Source organism: Raphanus sativus, chromosome 4 (genome assembly GCF_000801105.2).
Source record: "Raphanus sativus cultivar WK10039 chromosome 4, ASM80110v3, whole genome shotgun sequence".
Lineage (NCBI taxonomy): Eukaryota > Viridiplantae > Streptophyta > Magnoliopsida > Brassicales > Brassicaceae > Raphanus > Raphanus sativus.
This window is the reverse complement of record NC_079514.1, coordinates 11,654,975-11,671,811: the sequence shown is the minus strand read 5'-3', so window position 1 is coordinate 11,671,811 and position 16,837 is coordinate 11,654,975. Positions and strand designations below refer to the sequence as shown.

Below are 16,837 nucleotides of genomic sequence, written 5' to 3'. Positions count from 1 at the left end.
CGATACAAGAATGAGCAGAGAGAAAATGGAGGGATCATATTGAAAGATCTGGTCACGACGGGGTCCACCGTTAATGATTAAAAAAAATAAGAACCTTCAAGTGGGTTTTGTTGATAAACATGCTCTTATCAACATTATTTTAATTTATATATTAAAATATATATATTAAACCAAATTAGTGAACTAGATTTGACCCAGTCAAACCAAATTGAACTGTGACCCAAAATACTCCAGTTCAGCTTTCGGTCCGGTCTTGAAAAGAGTGGTTCCAACCATATGTTATAACGGTCACATAGCTTACCTTTTGTAAGGTTTCTCGAGAATTTTTCTTTAAAATATAAATAAAGTTTGTCTTCATCAGAATTCATAAGGGCCACATCACCCCCTATCGTAAAGGGAGCTCTGTTTCATACAATTTAAATACTCTTTTTGGGACCATGGCATTAAACACTTCTTTTTGTCAACCGGAACAAAAAAGCGATCCGAATATACATGAATCCAAAAATGCTGATCTAAATAGACTGATCAGATAGGAACCGACTCATACCAACCAAAAATATGAAATCCAAAACTATGACTTTATATATTATATTATATTTTATTTTTAATTTTGTGATTTAATTGTGTTTTTTATTTGTAATCTTCATTGTTATTTTTATAACATTTTTAAGTAATATGAAATTTAAAATGCCGAAATTAAAATGTTTGATTCAATGATTAGTAGTATATTTTGCAAAGTTTTAGATAAAATGATGTATTTCTCTAAATTTTGATAAGGTTCTAATATACTTGAACCGATCCTACCCGCTACATATCCAAAAAATTATAAATATTTAATATATTTTTTAATCATAGATTTTAAAGAAATTAACCCGAACCAGAACCAAAAAGTTTTAAATAACTAACTGGTCTAAATTTCTAGGGCCTGAACTAGAATCCGGAAAAACTAGTCTAAACTCAATCTTAAGAACTAAATGCCCATACAGCTACTTAGCTATGATTTAGCAACAAACAGAAAGGGCTAAAATTAATAACAAAACGTTGCAACATAGTGTAGTCTGTTTGGCCCACAATAGGGGAAAAGGTTGCCAAACATGTCTACCAATTTTTATTTTACAAACCAATTAATCATTGTTATTTTACTCATTACCTTTAAAAAAAAAATACCATTTCATTCATAATTCGTTTTCGTACCTTTACAACAAGTAGAGCAATGAAAAAGAAGATGATGAAATAAGAAACAAGATTTCTTGATAGAGAAAAGAAACTCAAGTGAAGTGAAGGCAATAGACATCAAGTGTTGGGCTACTGGTTCTGAAAGTTTTCAAGCCACAGTGACGTGTTTTTCCACCTCCAAAAAAATATCATTTCCAAATTCAAAGAAAGGAAATTCAAACAAAAGGACGGCTAAGTAACTGAAACACAAGTGAAGCAAGATTTGTTAGGCATCAAAGTATCTGAACCAAAGTTGAAGATATGTCTCAGACTGAGTTGAGAGAAGCTGTGCACGAAGAATACCAGTAGAAGGAACTGCACGATCAAAGACCAAACAGCTTCTCTTTCATTACCCCTTTTACCTCCTTATGTGAAGGTTTGCTAGCTGAATTGTGAAGTTTGGTGTTTCTTTCCTTCTATAAGAAATAATGTAGTTTGAACCTATAAATGACAAGTAGTCTTAACTTTTGCATTATGAGATGGTGAAGAAAGCCAACTGATTATTGCCTCAAAATCTGCTGGAGGGTTAAGCATGTTGTTGCTAAAGAAGAAGGTCCAAAGCTCATGCGAATAAGAACATCTGAAAAATAAGTGATCCCTATCATCAGAGGTACCACAAAGCAAGCAAGTTGAAGCCACATTCATACCTAATGTTGATATCTATCTCTTGTAAGAAGTCTGTTGAAAACAGTAACCTAAGATAAGAACGCATGTTTGGTTCTACGAGCCTTAAACCAAACCACCTTATACCAAGGCACAGGTGGAGGAGCAGAATAGAGAGTCTCTCAAGTTTTCGAGGCCTTAAACTGACCAGGCTCCGAATCCGGATTATTCCTCCACAGAAAGACATCTGAAGTTGCAGGAGTTAAAACATGAGGATTAGTTGGTAAGCAGGCCCGAGTGAATTGAGTAACTCTATGTCGCCCTCTATGTAAGAACCAAGAGTCCCCTAATATCGCATCTGAAACCTTAGAAAAAGTGCTTAAACCCAGAACACGAGAACCGTTGGCGCCTGCGTAGTCAATAAGATTTTTACTAGAATTAATCTGACAATGAACAAAAGGCCGAGCTATTGAACGCAAATTCATAAGCCTATGCCATAGCCAACACTTAGTCTTATCAAAATCTGCTGTCCAAAATATTTTTCCTTCTAAAAGGTGTTCTTTAGTCCATGCAACCCACAAATACCTTGTGGCTGCAAATAGTAACCAGATCAGCTTTAAACGGAAAACGTTGTTATTTGTTAACGACGTATAGTCTGCGCAGACCGGGACCACCGGCGGATTTTGGGGTGCAAACTGACTCTCATGAAACTTTAGCCTCTCTTGCAGAGTCTGGTCCTCCATTGATCTCTGTCTCACTGTTTCAAGAATAGCTTTCTGGTTAATTGCCACGAGCTATACTGTATCTCCCTTTAGGTTGGGTATTCGTATTTTAATGGTCTATGTAGGTTTTACGGCTATTTAATAAGTTCATATATGAAGATCATGTATGTATAAATCTCCCGTCTCACCGAAACAAAGGAGAATATTATAATTTAGAAAACGGATAGATATGTGTTGGAGCCAAGCTGGCCATAATATTTTTATGCATGTGTATTTCGAATTTCCAACGGCGCGATTTCACAATTATTGAAATAATATACTCTGGTTTAACGACAATCACATGTGATATAAAAACTAATACAACGATTAAAAAGATACGAATGGCCGTGAACTTGGCTGATTAATAGGATATCGTTACAGTAATTATTTGACCAGAACTCTATTACTCGTCAAAAAACGACAGGATTAGTTAATTAATGAATAAAATAAATTGTATTTTCAGCGCAAATAAAGCTCGACCGACAAAATAGTGGTAAAGATGAAGTAAATGGAGTGTAAAAACTAAAAAGATAGTGCATAGAAACTAGAAAGTAACAATTATTTTATTTCTGAATAGCGAGTAACTAAAATGTTAAGTAACAAGAAAAATTTAAATGCAAATACAAATTGTCAAGAAAAGAAAAAGGGTTTGACAGATCGAAGAAAGTAAGAGATAATCATTTGATCCAACATATGGTTTCCACGATCAAAGATATCTAATACCTTCAATGACTATTGTAGATCTACCGATCTGCCACATTATTCTGATGTTTCTTCGTAATTTTCCAGCGAACTCCGATGTATTTTTTGTCACACTAAACATAGGAAGATGGCGAAAAGAGCAAACATAATAGAATAAGAACTCATAAACCGATATGAACCAGAACCTGGTGGTGGCGTATGATAGTAAAAGGGGAAATAAGGGACGATCGGGTTCGGCGGAGGCGGCGTAGGATAGTTTCCTGAATACGGCGGAGGGTAGTAGTAACCTTGACCACCGTCACCGTACGGAGGAGGGTATTTACCGCCACCGGACTGTGAAGGAGGTGGGTAATAGTAAGAGCTGCCACCACCACCGCCGGAGCTCGGAGGAGAAGGAGGCGGAGGACATGCGGTGGTGGTTGACGGTGACGGTGGTGGACGAGATGGTGGTGGAGGAGGAGGATATGATTGGACGGGATTGTTGGAGCAAATGGGAGTACGAGAATCAAGGAGGTGATAGAGTTTGGAGTTGGTCATTATCGTTTTGTTTTGGTGTTTATCTTATCGAGTCTTGCGACTCAAGTTTGTGAGTCCTTATCTTATTTTATATCCTGAGTTTTCGGAGTTATCTACTAGAGTTTGTAAGGCTATATAAAGCCATGAGTTTTCTATGAATAAGACGCAGAGGTTTTCAGTTTTAGATACAGAGCATTATACTTTACAAAGTGGTATCAGAGCTCCGTTAAGAAAACCTAAGAAGATGGGAGATGATAAGATGAAACTACCACAGTTCGATGGCCATTGGGATCACTGGAGTGAGGTGATGGAGAACTTCTTCCGAGCCAAGGGGTTGTGGAGTGTAATTGAAACTAGTTATGAGGAACCGACGGACACAACAGTCTTGACAAACGAGCAGAGAGAGGTGCTAGACAACGCCAAGACCAGTGACCACAAGGTGAAGCACTACCTGTATCAATCCATTGATAGGGTAACGTTTGAACAGATCTTGGACAGGAGAACATCCAAGATCATCTGGGATTCAATGAAAAAGAAGTTCGGTGGAAACGACCGTGTGAAGAGGTCGTTGCTTCAAAAGCTCAGAAGAGATTTTGAGTTGCTTGAGATGAAAGATTCTGAGAAGGTGGAAGAGTACTTCACTAGAGTTCTGGCCATAACAAACCAGATGAGAAGTAATGGAGAGGAGATGCCAGACTTAAAAGTGGTGGAGAAAATACTTAGGACGTTAAGTGAGAAGTTTATGTATGTGGTAGTCTCCATAGAAGAGTCTAAGGAGATCGAAAATATCACACTAGAGGAACTGCAGAGTTCGTTGGTAGTACATGAACAGAAGTTCAGAAAACCAGAGAAGGAAGATGATAAGTTGTTGAGTGTGACTCAAGGAAGAGGAACAGGAAGCAGAGGAAGAGGCTTTAATGGAAGAGGTAGGGGAAGAGGACGCGGTAGAGGCTTCACAAATAGAAGCACCGTTGAATGTTACAAGTGTCATAAGCTTGGACACTTCCAATACGAGTGCCCAAAGTGGGAAGAAGAAGCAAACTATGCTGAGGAGAGTGAAGACATGTTGCTAATGGCGTATATTGAAGAAGAAGAGGACGAAGTCACTTCTGATCTGATACTGATGACTCAATCAGAAGCACGAGAATCTACAAAGAAGACAGTATGGTTTATTGACTCAGGATGTTCTAATCATATGAGTGGGAACAGAGAATTATTCTCAACAATGGATGAGAAGTTTAGGCACTCTGTTAAACTCGGAAACAACAAGAAGATGGAGGTAGTTGGAAAAGGAAGTGTGAAGATAGTGCTAAGAAGCACAAACTACACTATTAGCGATGTCTTTCACATTCCGGAACTCAGAAACAATCTACTGAGTTTGGGACAGATGCAAGAGAAGAACATCTCGGTAATCTTTCAGAAGGGCATATGCAAGATCTACCATGATGACAGAGGACTGCTTGTTGAAAGCAAGATGAGTGCAAATCGGCTGTTCACATTGATAGACCAAACCAGTGATGCAGAGAGATCAAAGCAGCACTGTTTTCAGACAGTAGCAGAGGATGTGCCAAAGTTATGGCATGAACGCTACGGTCATCTTAGCCACCGTGGAATGAAGATGTTGCAGAGTAAGAACATGGTACGAGGGCTTCCTGCATTTGATGAACAGAGCTTCACATGCTCTGACTGCTTAGTAGGGAAGCAACCAAGGAACGCTATTCCTAAGAAGAGTATATGGAGAGCTAAAGAAACACTGGAACTGATTCATTCAGATATCTGTGGACCTATAAGTCCCACATCTCCTAGTGGGAAGAGATACATTCTTTGCTTCATCGATGACTACAGTCGAAAGGCATGGGCATATTTTCTAAGTGAGAAGTCAGAAGCATTCACACAATTCAAGATGTTTAAGAGGAAAGTGGAAATCGAAACTGATAAAAACATCAAGTGTCTGCGAACAGATAGAGGAGGAGAGTATACATCACGAGAGTTCTCAGATTTCTGTAAGAAGGAGGGGATCAGAAGACAACTAACTACAGCCTACACGCCACAGCAGAATGGCATTGCAGAGAGAAAGAATCGAACTGTAATGAACATGGTTAGAGCATTACTCTCAGCAAAGAAAGCGCCAAAGTATCTCTGGTCAGAAGCTGCAAATTGGACATTCTATGTTCTAAACCGGTGCCCAACAAGTGCTGTAAAGAATATTACTCCTCAAGAAGCTTGGAATGGAGTCAAGCCTAGTGTTGAACACTTCCGTGTGTGGGGAAGCATTGGACATGTTCATGTGCCAGATGTAAAACGGAGCAAGCTTGATGACAAAAGCATAGAGTGTGTGCTAGTTGGTCTATCTGAAGAGTCAAAAGCGTATAGACTATACAATCCAGTATCGAAGAAGATGATAGTGAGCAGGGATGTGGTATTTCAAGAAAACAAGGGATGGAACTGGGAAGAAGAGAAGGATCATCAAGCAGAGTCTGTTCTTACCTGGAACGATGATAATGAAAGTTGGGAAGAAAGTGAAGAAGAAGGTAGCGATAATGAGACTCCAGTGGCTGCGCCAGAACCAAACATCGAACCAGAACCACCTGTAGAAGAAGCAGCAGAGCCTCACAACGATCCAGTTGTACAAACTAGGGAGGGACGAAACACAAGACGTCCACGTTACTTGAATGATTATGTCACTGAAGGTGCATACATGGATGATGATGATGAAACTCACATGGCAAACATGGTAGAGTTTAACTCCACAGATCCGTCAACATTTGAAGAAGCAGAGAAAAGTCAGAAGTGGAGAGAAGCTATGGATGTAGAGATGAACTCAATTGAGAGAAATCAAACTTGGAAACTGGTGAACCTACCAAACGAAGCTAAGTGCATTGGTGTGAAGTGGTTATATAAAACCAAACTTAATGAGAATGGAGAAGTGAGCAAGTACAAGGCACGTTTGGTGGCGAAAGGATATTCACAAGAACATGGCATAGACTACACGGAGGTATATGCACCAGTTGCTAGGATGGATACCATCAGAACTATTCTTGCAACAGCTGCACACAGATCTTGGGAGGTGCATCAGTTAGACGTAAAGTCTGCTTTTCTTTATGGAGTTCTCTCAGAAGAAGTATTTGTGCAGCAGCCAAAAGGGTACGAAGTTATGGGGCAGGAGAACAAGGTATACAAGCTTCATAAGGCATTGTATGGATTAAAACAAGCGCCAAGGGCTTGGTTTAGTCGTATTGAAGAGTATTTTGTCAAGGATGGATTTACGAAGTCACAAAATGAAGAAACTCTGTTTCTGAAGACAGAGGAAGGCAATACATTGATTGTGAGTGTGTATGTCGATGACCTTATCTACACAGGGAGCAGTCTTAAGATGATGGACGAGTTCAAGAAATCAATGAAAAGAGAATTTGATATGACTGAGCTAGGGAAGATGAGATACTTCTTGGGTTTCGAAGTTCTGCAAACATCAAGTGGCATTCACATTTGTCAATCAAAGTATGCACTTGAGATACTGAGACGGTTTGAGTTGGAGAATTGCAATTCAGTGAGGAATCCAATGGTTCCAGGAAGTAAGATTGATATAGATGATGAAGGAGAACGAGTTGATGAGACGTTCTACAAACAAATCATTGGAAGTCTTATATATATCACCAATACCAGACCTGACCTGCAATTCTCAGTGAGTCTTCTAAGCCGTTTCATGTCAAAACCCACACAACTTCATGTTCAGGCTGCAAAGAGAGTATTAAGATACTTAAAAGGGACTCTGGACTACGGAATCTGGTACAAGAGAGGAGGAAGAGGAGAGCTACAGATATACACTGATAGTGATTTTGCAGGTGATGTTGAGAGTCGAAAGAGCACTTCAGGATATGTGTTTCTTATAGACAACGCAGCAGTTGCTTGGCTTTCTAAGAAACAGCCAATTGTGACTCTCTCAACGACAGAAGCGGAATATGTTGCTGCATCAGTCTGTGCGTGTCAAGCAGTTTGGTTCAAGAGGGTTTTGAAGGAGTTAGGACATCGTGTGGAAGAAGGTACTATCATTTGGTGTGACAACACTTCGACAATCAAACTATCTAAGAACCCAGTGTTTCATGGAAGGTGTAAACACATTGGAGTACGTTTTCACTTCCTGCGAGAACTGGTTAACAATGGAGAGATACGTTTGGAGCATTGCGATTCACAGGAGCAAGTAGCAGACATCTTTACAAAGCCATTGCGACGAGAAGTGTTTGAGGACTTAAGAGACAAGCTTGGAATTTGCTCTGTTACAAGTAAGCTAAGTCTTGTGAACCAAGCTTAGTTTAGGGAGGGTTTGTTGGAGCAAATGGGAGTACGAGAATCAAGGAGGTGATAGAGTTTGGAGTTGGTCATTATCGTTTTGTTTTGGTGTTTATCTTATCGAGTCTTGCGACTCAAGTTTGTGAGTCCTTATCTTATTTTATATCCTGAGTTTTCGGAGTTATCTACTAGAGTTTGTAAGGCTATATAAAGCCATGAGTTTTCTATGAATAAGACGCAGAGGTTTTCAGTTTTAGATACAGAGCATTATACTTTACAGGGATTACAAGGATTGTCGCAGGAAGAACACATTGTACAAGAAACAATCTCGTCCGATGTCACTGTCGAAGTCACTGACAGCAGCAGAACAACAAGTAGAGACAAACCGTATAACTGGTTTGCTTCCATTGTCAGAGATTTGGATTCAGAAACTCGACTTTCAAATACAGAAATCTACAGAGGTAAGAAGATGAGAGAGTGAGAAAGAAAGAAGCACATTCAAGAAGAGGAGTGTTCTTCTTTTTATCGAGTATTTTTAAAATATATATTTTTTGTTACAGCAGAAAAAAGGTGCTTTGAGAAATAAAGAAATGAATAGTGAAAACTGAAGAAAGATGACGCCGACACGTTAACATTTTAACTTGAAGGTCTTGAAATAAATCACCGAAAATACGCGGATGTCGGGGATAAATGCGTCATTTTCATCTTATGAATAGTGAAAAGTGAAAACTACGTTAGTACGCCTGGTCCCGGTTCTTTTGTGAGCCATCTCGTGGCGGCTGCGTCGACGAGCAACGGAGCAAGTAGGTTTGGTGAAATTAATAGAGGTGGCGATCACTATAGTGGGGCTTGACTTTTTTAAGCTTTCACACTTGGGCGTATTTCATTGGGTTTTTGGTTTATGATGTGGTAGCTTTCACAAGAGTAGACGTGAAGATGAGTAGACGGGAGTCCAGAGTGGGAATATTTTTTCTCATTCAACAAACCTTTTGAAATAATTGAATAATTTCGGTGAGTAGCTTGAAATTCAAAAGTGTGTAGAATTTGAAGCCTTTTCTTTTGGTGTGTATGTTGTAGAATCTAACCCTCTACAAATATAAAAAAGATTAAGGGGGGTGTATTGAATTAAGTGTTTTAAGAGATTTGAGGTGTTCTAAATATTGTTTACAATTGAATAACAGTTGATTTGATATAGCCTATAGGTTTTACAAATTGTTAATTGAATAACATAGGATTTCAAGTGAGTTTTAATGATCTTGCATAAATCTCATATTGAATAACACTTTATTTGAAAAGAGTTTTTAAAATCAATGATTCAATAACATTAGATTTTAACTAAATCCCATGACGCAAATGTTTTGTTGTAGATTATCAGTTTTCTTGTAATATTGTATCAGAAGGTTAGGTCCCACTCCAGTTTCTATAAATAGTGAACATAATTCACAAAAAAACTATAACTATACCCCATGATCGGATATTACAATGTTGCGCAACATAAAGTTTGGTGGACAGGTGTTATATGGGAAAAATATATCTAGCATTGCGATAGAAACTCATTTTATCTGCCTTATCATAGTAATTTTAAGTAAAATCATAACTGAAGTGACTGACTGAGTTGATTTTTGTAGACTTTCGATTACACCATGTAGGCATGTACATTGATTTATCTATTAAATACCTTGTTTCTTACTTTTCAATATTTCACATTGTTTTTTCTCACTTATATAAAATCATTTAATACGCATTCAACTTTTATACATTTACAATAATTTTATTTTTTAAAGGATTCAACATTCTATTAATCTACTTTTATTTTATATTAACATGTATTTTAATTTTGGGAAATTATTGTTGTTGATATGAGCCACATTTTTTAAGTTTCAACTTGTTGAAAGATTTAGTACAGATAATCCATGTAATATTTACAACTTTTTCAACAATATTAATGGAACTATTCAACAGTTTTTAAAATTATTCAATATCTTTATTATCAATGCGATCTTATATGGAAGAACTTGCTTAATGTCTACAAGCTAATAGAAATTGAGTATAATGGGAATTTCAAATTTGTATACATATGTTCAATGAATCGGGATTTAAAAACTTTATTTTTTTGTGAACCGACCGAATTCTATTGCAGATATGTTGATTTGAGAGGTATCCATTTGTTTTGGTTAGGTTGTGAGCCATGGAGATAGATGGTGTTGATGAGGTAACTATTTTGTGGGATTACCACACATGTCCTATTCCAAAAATTATGATTACAACCTCTTGAAATCCAAATTTCAGAAGCTCTTCGAATGTATAATCCCTAGGTTTGTTCTTTTAACTTTTTCTTTTTGGTCAAAAGGTTTGTTCTTTTAACTAAAATGATTGTGTGTAGAAACAAAGTGATATGCTTGAATTTTTATATAGTGAATTTTGGTATCTAAAATTCACATTTATGAATCATTTGAATATAAGATTTCTTTGCAGATGTCATAACGCTTCAAGAGACGCAAAGATAAGTTAGTTGATCCTGAGTTGAAATTAAAAATATCATAACACTCCAAGAGACGCAAAGATAAGTTAGTTGCTCTTGAGTTGAAGTTAAAATGCCATATACTAGATCATGCATTCTGTAGCACAAATTTTGTTGAAGACAAGCTTCAACATCACTAAAAACAATCAAATACAAAATGAAGTCATCAATAAAGAATTTAGGATAATTACTAAAACTATTAGTGTTAAGAGGAAGTAAATTCCTAACTCAATATGTAATTCACATGTGGAAAGTGGCGACAATTGGTTGTCCATGTCCAATATATTGGTGGATCCAACATATTGCTTGGTGAGTCGACACCTATTTTGGCGATAACTAGTTGTCCATGTCCAAATACAAATGAGCATTTTTTTGGTGATACCTATATATCCATAGGGTTTATAAATAGACATAAATTATATGACTATTAGATCAATGATTTGTACTATATGAACATGGGTCCACTCAATAATCACAAAAAACTAGAATTTCTAAAATTTTGTCATTTGTTCTTTCACAAAACAAAAAGTGCTTTCGTCAAATGGAGTTTTCTGTCAAAATCTCAAAATCGTTTTTTTCACAAAAATTACAAAATTTCTGTCTAACTTCAAAATCAAATTTTCTATCAAAATCATAAAATCAATTTTTTGTTGAAAATCACAAAATTGAGGCTTCTAGCGAAATCACAAAGTCGAGTTTTCTCACTAAAATAGTAAAATCTAGTTTATCTTTAAAATGAGTTTTCTACCAAAATCGTAAAATCGAGTTTTTTCCCTATATAGAGTTTCTCGCCTAACCAATAATACAAGTTTTTTTTAAAAATCGTAACTTACCTTATATAAACATAAACAATTTTGTTCAATCTGTCATTACATGTCATCATATAACATAAACATAAGATTGTAATAGATTAAAAATTACAATCTCTTTTAATCTATTCACTCTACAGATTACCACGTAGTTACACTTATATCAACAGTTCAACACTATCAACTGGACTTTTTTATATTTACACTTTCACCATCGTGTGACAAAAATCTTCAAAATCTTCATTATTATTTCACAATATTATCAACAGAAGCTAACAACAAACCAAACCAAATACTATAAACAACACCAAAAAAAAATATTTATCCTAATTAACTCCCTTAACACACTCCATAAGCTAATACACAACCTCAAAAGTCAAAACTCACTATAACCAAACAAAACACTAAACTTTACAACCAAAATATCTTTTTGGGTTATACTCAGTCTCATATGCTATCCACTTGCTGTATTTCTCTAAAACCTGAGAGATCCCAGAGAATGAAAAACATACTAGGATATTTCGTGATTTTCGTCACAGAACTATTACCAAAGTTAGCTGAAAGCAAATTAAAGTTACCGTTTACATGATTTACCAAAAAGCGTTGGTATAATTGATATTTGTGTGAAGCACATCATGATCTGATTTACCACATGTCTTTTTAGATATTATTCGAAAAGTCATTTACCACATGTCTTTTTTACAGTCACTTTTATTAAAAAACATGACATAACTACTAAAAATGATGATATGTTTTATGGCTAAATATGACATGGATAATTATATTAATTATTGATTTATATTTTTAAAAGACCTTTTAGAATATAAAAATAGTACTTACATTATATTTAATATTTATTTTTATTTTTGATACTTTTAGAATATGATAATAACTTATGCTTTTTGTCAGTAATAATAACTCATATATCACCATTTAAATAAATATATTCAAATATAATATTATAAATTTCCAATATTTTAAATTTTTATTTTTATAATTATGAAACTTTTAGTAAAATTTTCATTAATAAAATTGCAGCATTTTATTATGTTTAATTGGTGAAAGTTGAATCAGAAACTTACTTAGTATTTTTAAAAGCTTTTCAAAAATTTCAGGGTTGGAATGTTTCAAAAATATTTCTCATAAGATTTGTACCGAGAGTTGTGTTGAAGTTGATCGGGTAATCCGCAAGGGAAATAATAAGAAACTAGATTTTGACCCGCCCTTGAAAGGGCGGGTTTTTTTTTTGTTGTTTTTTCAGTATAAAGATTAACTATTATTCGTTTTAATTATATAAACCGTAACATGATCAAGTTTTAATTATGCGGGTTTGTAATAGTGTGTACAGTATGGCAAAATTTAAAATACGTCATACAACCGTTTTGTGTTTGTAATAAGTTAAACAAAGTTTTATCCGAAATTCTTACTTGGGCTATTATATAATTTTAAAGATTTATAATTATATAAAATATTGCTAAAAAGTGCGGGTTGTTTTCACTTATTAACCAAAAAATAATTTACAAATTACTATTATTTTTGTTTCAAATCATAACAATTGAGTTCTTATATTTTTATTATTTGTTTTTTCTCTTCAAAATAAAAATAAATAGAACAAATATTTGGTCAAGAGTGATTTGAATGAATTTATAATTTTTCTATTAAAGAACATATAATTTAAAAGTTTTTTGAAAATAATTTTGAGTTTTAAGAAGCGTTTTCATATTCGACCTAGATCTGCTGAACTGGTAGACCCGTACCATGTATATAATCTAGTTCGGATTTAATGAAAAAATCGTTAATTAAAAATCCGATAGAACCCGTTAAAACCCAAAAATTCACTATTAACCTGTGATCTAATACCAATGATCAAATAAAACATAAAATATCTTATAGTATTTTGATTTTTTTATTAAATTAATCATATACTTTTTAATACTACATAAACTTGTGGTCTTTAAACTTTGATGATATTTTTATTATGTCATCCAAATAAAAAGATAATATAAAAACTTATTAATATGACAATATTAGTTTATTTTTGTTATTAATAACCTATTATAAGTTTGTATTTTTCTATTTTTTATTTTAGATTTAAAATTAATTTTATGATACATAGATTTAAGAAAATAACATTATAATGTCATTATGTTTTTTTATTAATTTAGTTTTAGAATATATATGTCTAATATCTGAATATAAAATATTTATATTAAATAATAGTAGCATATTTTATAAATATGTGTAAGCCCATTATTTATTGATCCATTTAAATATAGAAATTTCTGCATGCCCAAAATTAAAAGACTCAACTGCCATTAATGAATTTTATCATCCTTTGTAAAATTAAAGATATTTTTGAAAAATTTAAAACATTCATTAAAAGCATAATTTGGAAATGATTCTGATTTAATGGTATTGATTGAGTTACACATTTACACTTGGATATGGCCCATATGGCAAATTATATATGAAATAATTTTTTCAAATAATATTTTTTAAGTTTTTGTTACAAAATAGCCTTCAAAAAATAAAATGACTAAAATAGTTTTTTTTTGAAAATTTTAATTTTAATTTTTTATTTTTTGAAATTTGATTTGAAAACACTCCATAAGCTAATACACAACCTCAAGACCCACTTTAACCAAACAAAACACCTTTACAATCAAAAGATTTTTTCAGGTTATACTCGGTCTCATATGCTATCCACTTGATGCATTTCTCCAAAATCTGAGAGATCCCAGAGATCATCACTTTGACAAGTCAAACCACCTTGAAACTCCCAACCAAGCAACTCATCACCAATCCCAAATCCAACTTCCGAAGAATCACATAGACCAACCCACCAGTCTTTATCACCATTTTCATTTGAATTCGAACTTAAAATACTCTCCTCTCTTTCCTTTTCAGTATTCATGTCTTGATCAACCTGTAGGCTACCAAGCTTTCCCTGTTCTTCATCAAACAAATCCACACAACAACTACTAGTGTCCCCACTCTCACACACCTTGTTCTGATCAGAGTCATCATCATTCACTCTAGTCACAGTCTCTTCACTAGTACATTCCCAGACGAAAGTACTCATGAGCCGCTCTATCTCACCATCCAACCACTCATATGCTCCCAAAGACTTTCCTTCGTAGTTCCCGCTGTTCCCTCCCTCGTTGATATCACTCTCTAGCTCATTCGGTTGTGGGAGACATTGTGAGGCCGTCACCATTTGCTTGTGTTTCTTCATGGACGACCTACTAGTTCTTCCTTTCTTCTTCTTGGTCTTGTTCGTGTTCTTGGCTCCCAAGAAAGAAGAAGGAGGTTTATTCAGGATTAAATCGTCGACCTTAAGACTGTGCTCATCTCCGGTGACGGCAGTGAAGGCGTAGATTTTGCGGCTTAGATGTGAATTCCAATAGTTTTTAATTTCGTTGTCTGTTCTTCCTGGTAGATGTGTTGCAATATGCGACCATCTACACAAATCGAAAAGTTAAGCACAAAGAAGACACGTGCGAATGAAACACTATAATTTTAGACAAACCAATTAAATAATTATTCTCTCGGATTTTCATAAATTCAATACCAACAACTTATATAGATAATAACTTTTCATTAACTGATATATATATATATATATATATATAAAAGGTTGGACCGTTCCAACAATGACTAACCATTGCCAGTGGTAAGAGAGTCAGTAACAATCATGGCCGTCACATGAGACAAGATTAACTTTTTTTTTGTAACACGAGACAAGATTAACTAGAGCAACCAATATAGTTAGACTCTAAAGCAGCGTAATGCCAATGCCTCTTAAGACAAAAATTCAAATTGGTCATATATATATATATATATATATATATATATTATTATATATATGTGTATGTTTTTAGTGGATGGATTTACTTAGAGATTTGACCAAAAAAAAGGATTTACTTAGATTTTTTTATAGATAGGTGGACCGCTCCAAGAGTGGTCTACCGCTGCATTGTTATGATGGTCACAAGATCAGGACAGTAAATTTAATTATCTTGATCACTCAGTTTTTCCCATTTCTCTTTATGAACAGATGAATCGGAACTTGTCAGACCATTTCTATTTGTTTATAAATTGAGACAATACATGAGACAGTGGCAAAATTGTTATAATACACGAAATTCTTAATTACGTATAAGTTGTGCAATATGTAAATCCGTGAACGATGTGACGTGCATTAAAATTGGTTTATTACCTGTTGCCGAGAAGGGAATGCAACTTGACAATGGTTTCTTCTTCCTCGGCTGTAATATTTCCTCTTTTCAAGTCCCTTCTCAAATAGTTTATCCACCTTAGTCTACAGCTTTTTCCACATCTCAACAGTCCTTCACATTTTGTAATTGTTATTTAGACCATGCTAAACTAAAAACAGTTTGTTGTTTCATTTTCTATGTATCGACAACGGACTTCCATTTATAGTATATTTACCAAGTTATAATGCAAGAAACCAGCAAACTGAAAAAAAAACGTCAAGGTAACTAGCTTGTATACCAATTTGAAAACTTTTGTGTTTTAAGAATGTTAACATTTAAACAACTGCTTAACTGCGGTATGTATATATGGATCATGATTACAAGAAGAAAAACTGCATATTAGAAGATAAGCATACCAGCTTTCTTAGGCAGAGACCGCCAAGAACCTTCACCATTGGTTTGGATATAGTTAGTGAGGATCTCATCTTCCTCCGCAGTCCATCTCCCTCTCTTGAGTCCTATCTTCTCACAACAAGGAGCCCTTCCCATCTCTTCTCTCGGAAAAGAGAAAAGAGAAAACACTTTTTGGACCTTGAGTGAGAGAAGGTGAGTGAGTGAATGGGAGAAACCTCCAGGTGATTAATATAGAGAGTAGACAAAAGGGAAAGAGAGAGTTAAGGTTTGACAACGACTTAGGATCGGTGAAGGAATGAACCACGTTGCGGTGGAATTAAAAGTTATGTAATGTGTACACTCAAAATTATCGCACCACGTACCTCTCCTTCCAACCTTTAGTCCCTCTTTCTACCCTTTTCCGTGCTTACAAGATATTTATTACCATGTACACCTTTATACCTACATACGTACTTACATACAAATGTACATGTAATGTAGCTGTATGCATATACCTACTTGTATAAACATTTAATGAATGTGTCTTGAAGCGCTAATGACAAATCTCCTCAAGAGGTCTTACTTCATTTTTGTAAGTTCAATACTTTTCAAGAGTATAATAAATTAGTCTGGTATTTGATTGATGCGGAAAGTACAAATACATGGCCGTGTGTATGTATACAGATTCAAATCAGAAATTGGTAGGACAAACAACATTAGTGCAATACCGCATGCCATCTGAACAAGAGTCAATGGAACGAACACGTCTAATGGCTAGTAAAGTCGGCGACAATGGTTATGTTAATATGAAGA

General features: G+C 34.9%; 2 protein-coding genes across 2 annotated transcripts; both read right to left on the bottom strand.

Annotated features, from left to right (window-relative positions):
- Positions 1 to 2,412: 2,412 nt before the first annotated feature.
- LOC108849305 (uncharacterized) lies at positions 2,413 to 3,836 on the bottom strand. Its single transcript, XM_018622854.2, has 2 exons — positions 3,303 to 3,836; positions 2,413 to 2,575 (listed from the first exon to the last, which is right to left on the bottom strand). Exon 1 carries the CDS (start codon positions 3,816 to 3,818, stop codon positions 3,390 to 3,392), a length of 429 nt encoding a protein of 142 aa, XP_018478356.2. The 5' UTR covers positions 3,819 to 3,836; the 3' UTR covers positions 2,413 to 2,575; positions 3,303 to 3,389.
- A 10,031-nt stretch (positions 3,837 to 13,867) lies between these two features.
- Positions 13,868 to 16,358, bottom strand: LOC108839278 (transcription factor MYB111). Its single transcript, XM_057007681.1, has 3 exons — positions 16,048 to 16,358; positions 15,634 to 15,763; positions 13,868 to 14,875 (listed from the first exon to the last, which is right to left on the bottom strand). The coding sequence occupies exons 1-3, from the start codon at positions 16,178 to 16,180 to the stop codon at positions 14,107 to 14,109; spliced, it is 1,032 nt and encodes a 343-aa protein (XP_056863661.1). The 5' UTR covers positions 16,181 to 16,358; the 3' UTR covers positions 13,868 to 14,106.
- Between the last annotated feature and the right edge of the window lie 479 nt (positions 16,359 to 16,837).

Coding starts and splice junctions, on each gene's coding strand:
- LOC108839278 (XM_057007681.1), bottom strand. CDS start 16,180: ATGGGAAGGGCTCCTTGTTGTGAGAAGATAGGACTCAAGAGAGGGAGA. Junction 15,764..16,047: donor GTCTCTGCCTAAGAAAGCTG/GTATGCTTATCT, acceptor CAAAATGTGAAG/GACTGTTGAGATGTGGAAAA. Junction 14,876..15,633: donor CATTCCCTTCTCGGCAACAG/GTAATAAACCAA, acceptor CGATTTGTGTAG/ATGGTCGCATATTGCAACAC.
- LOC108849305 (XM_018622854.2), bottom strand. CDS start 3,818: ATGACCAACTCCAAACTCTATCACCTCCTTGATTCTCGTACTCCCATT.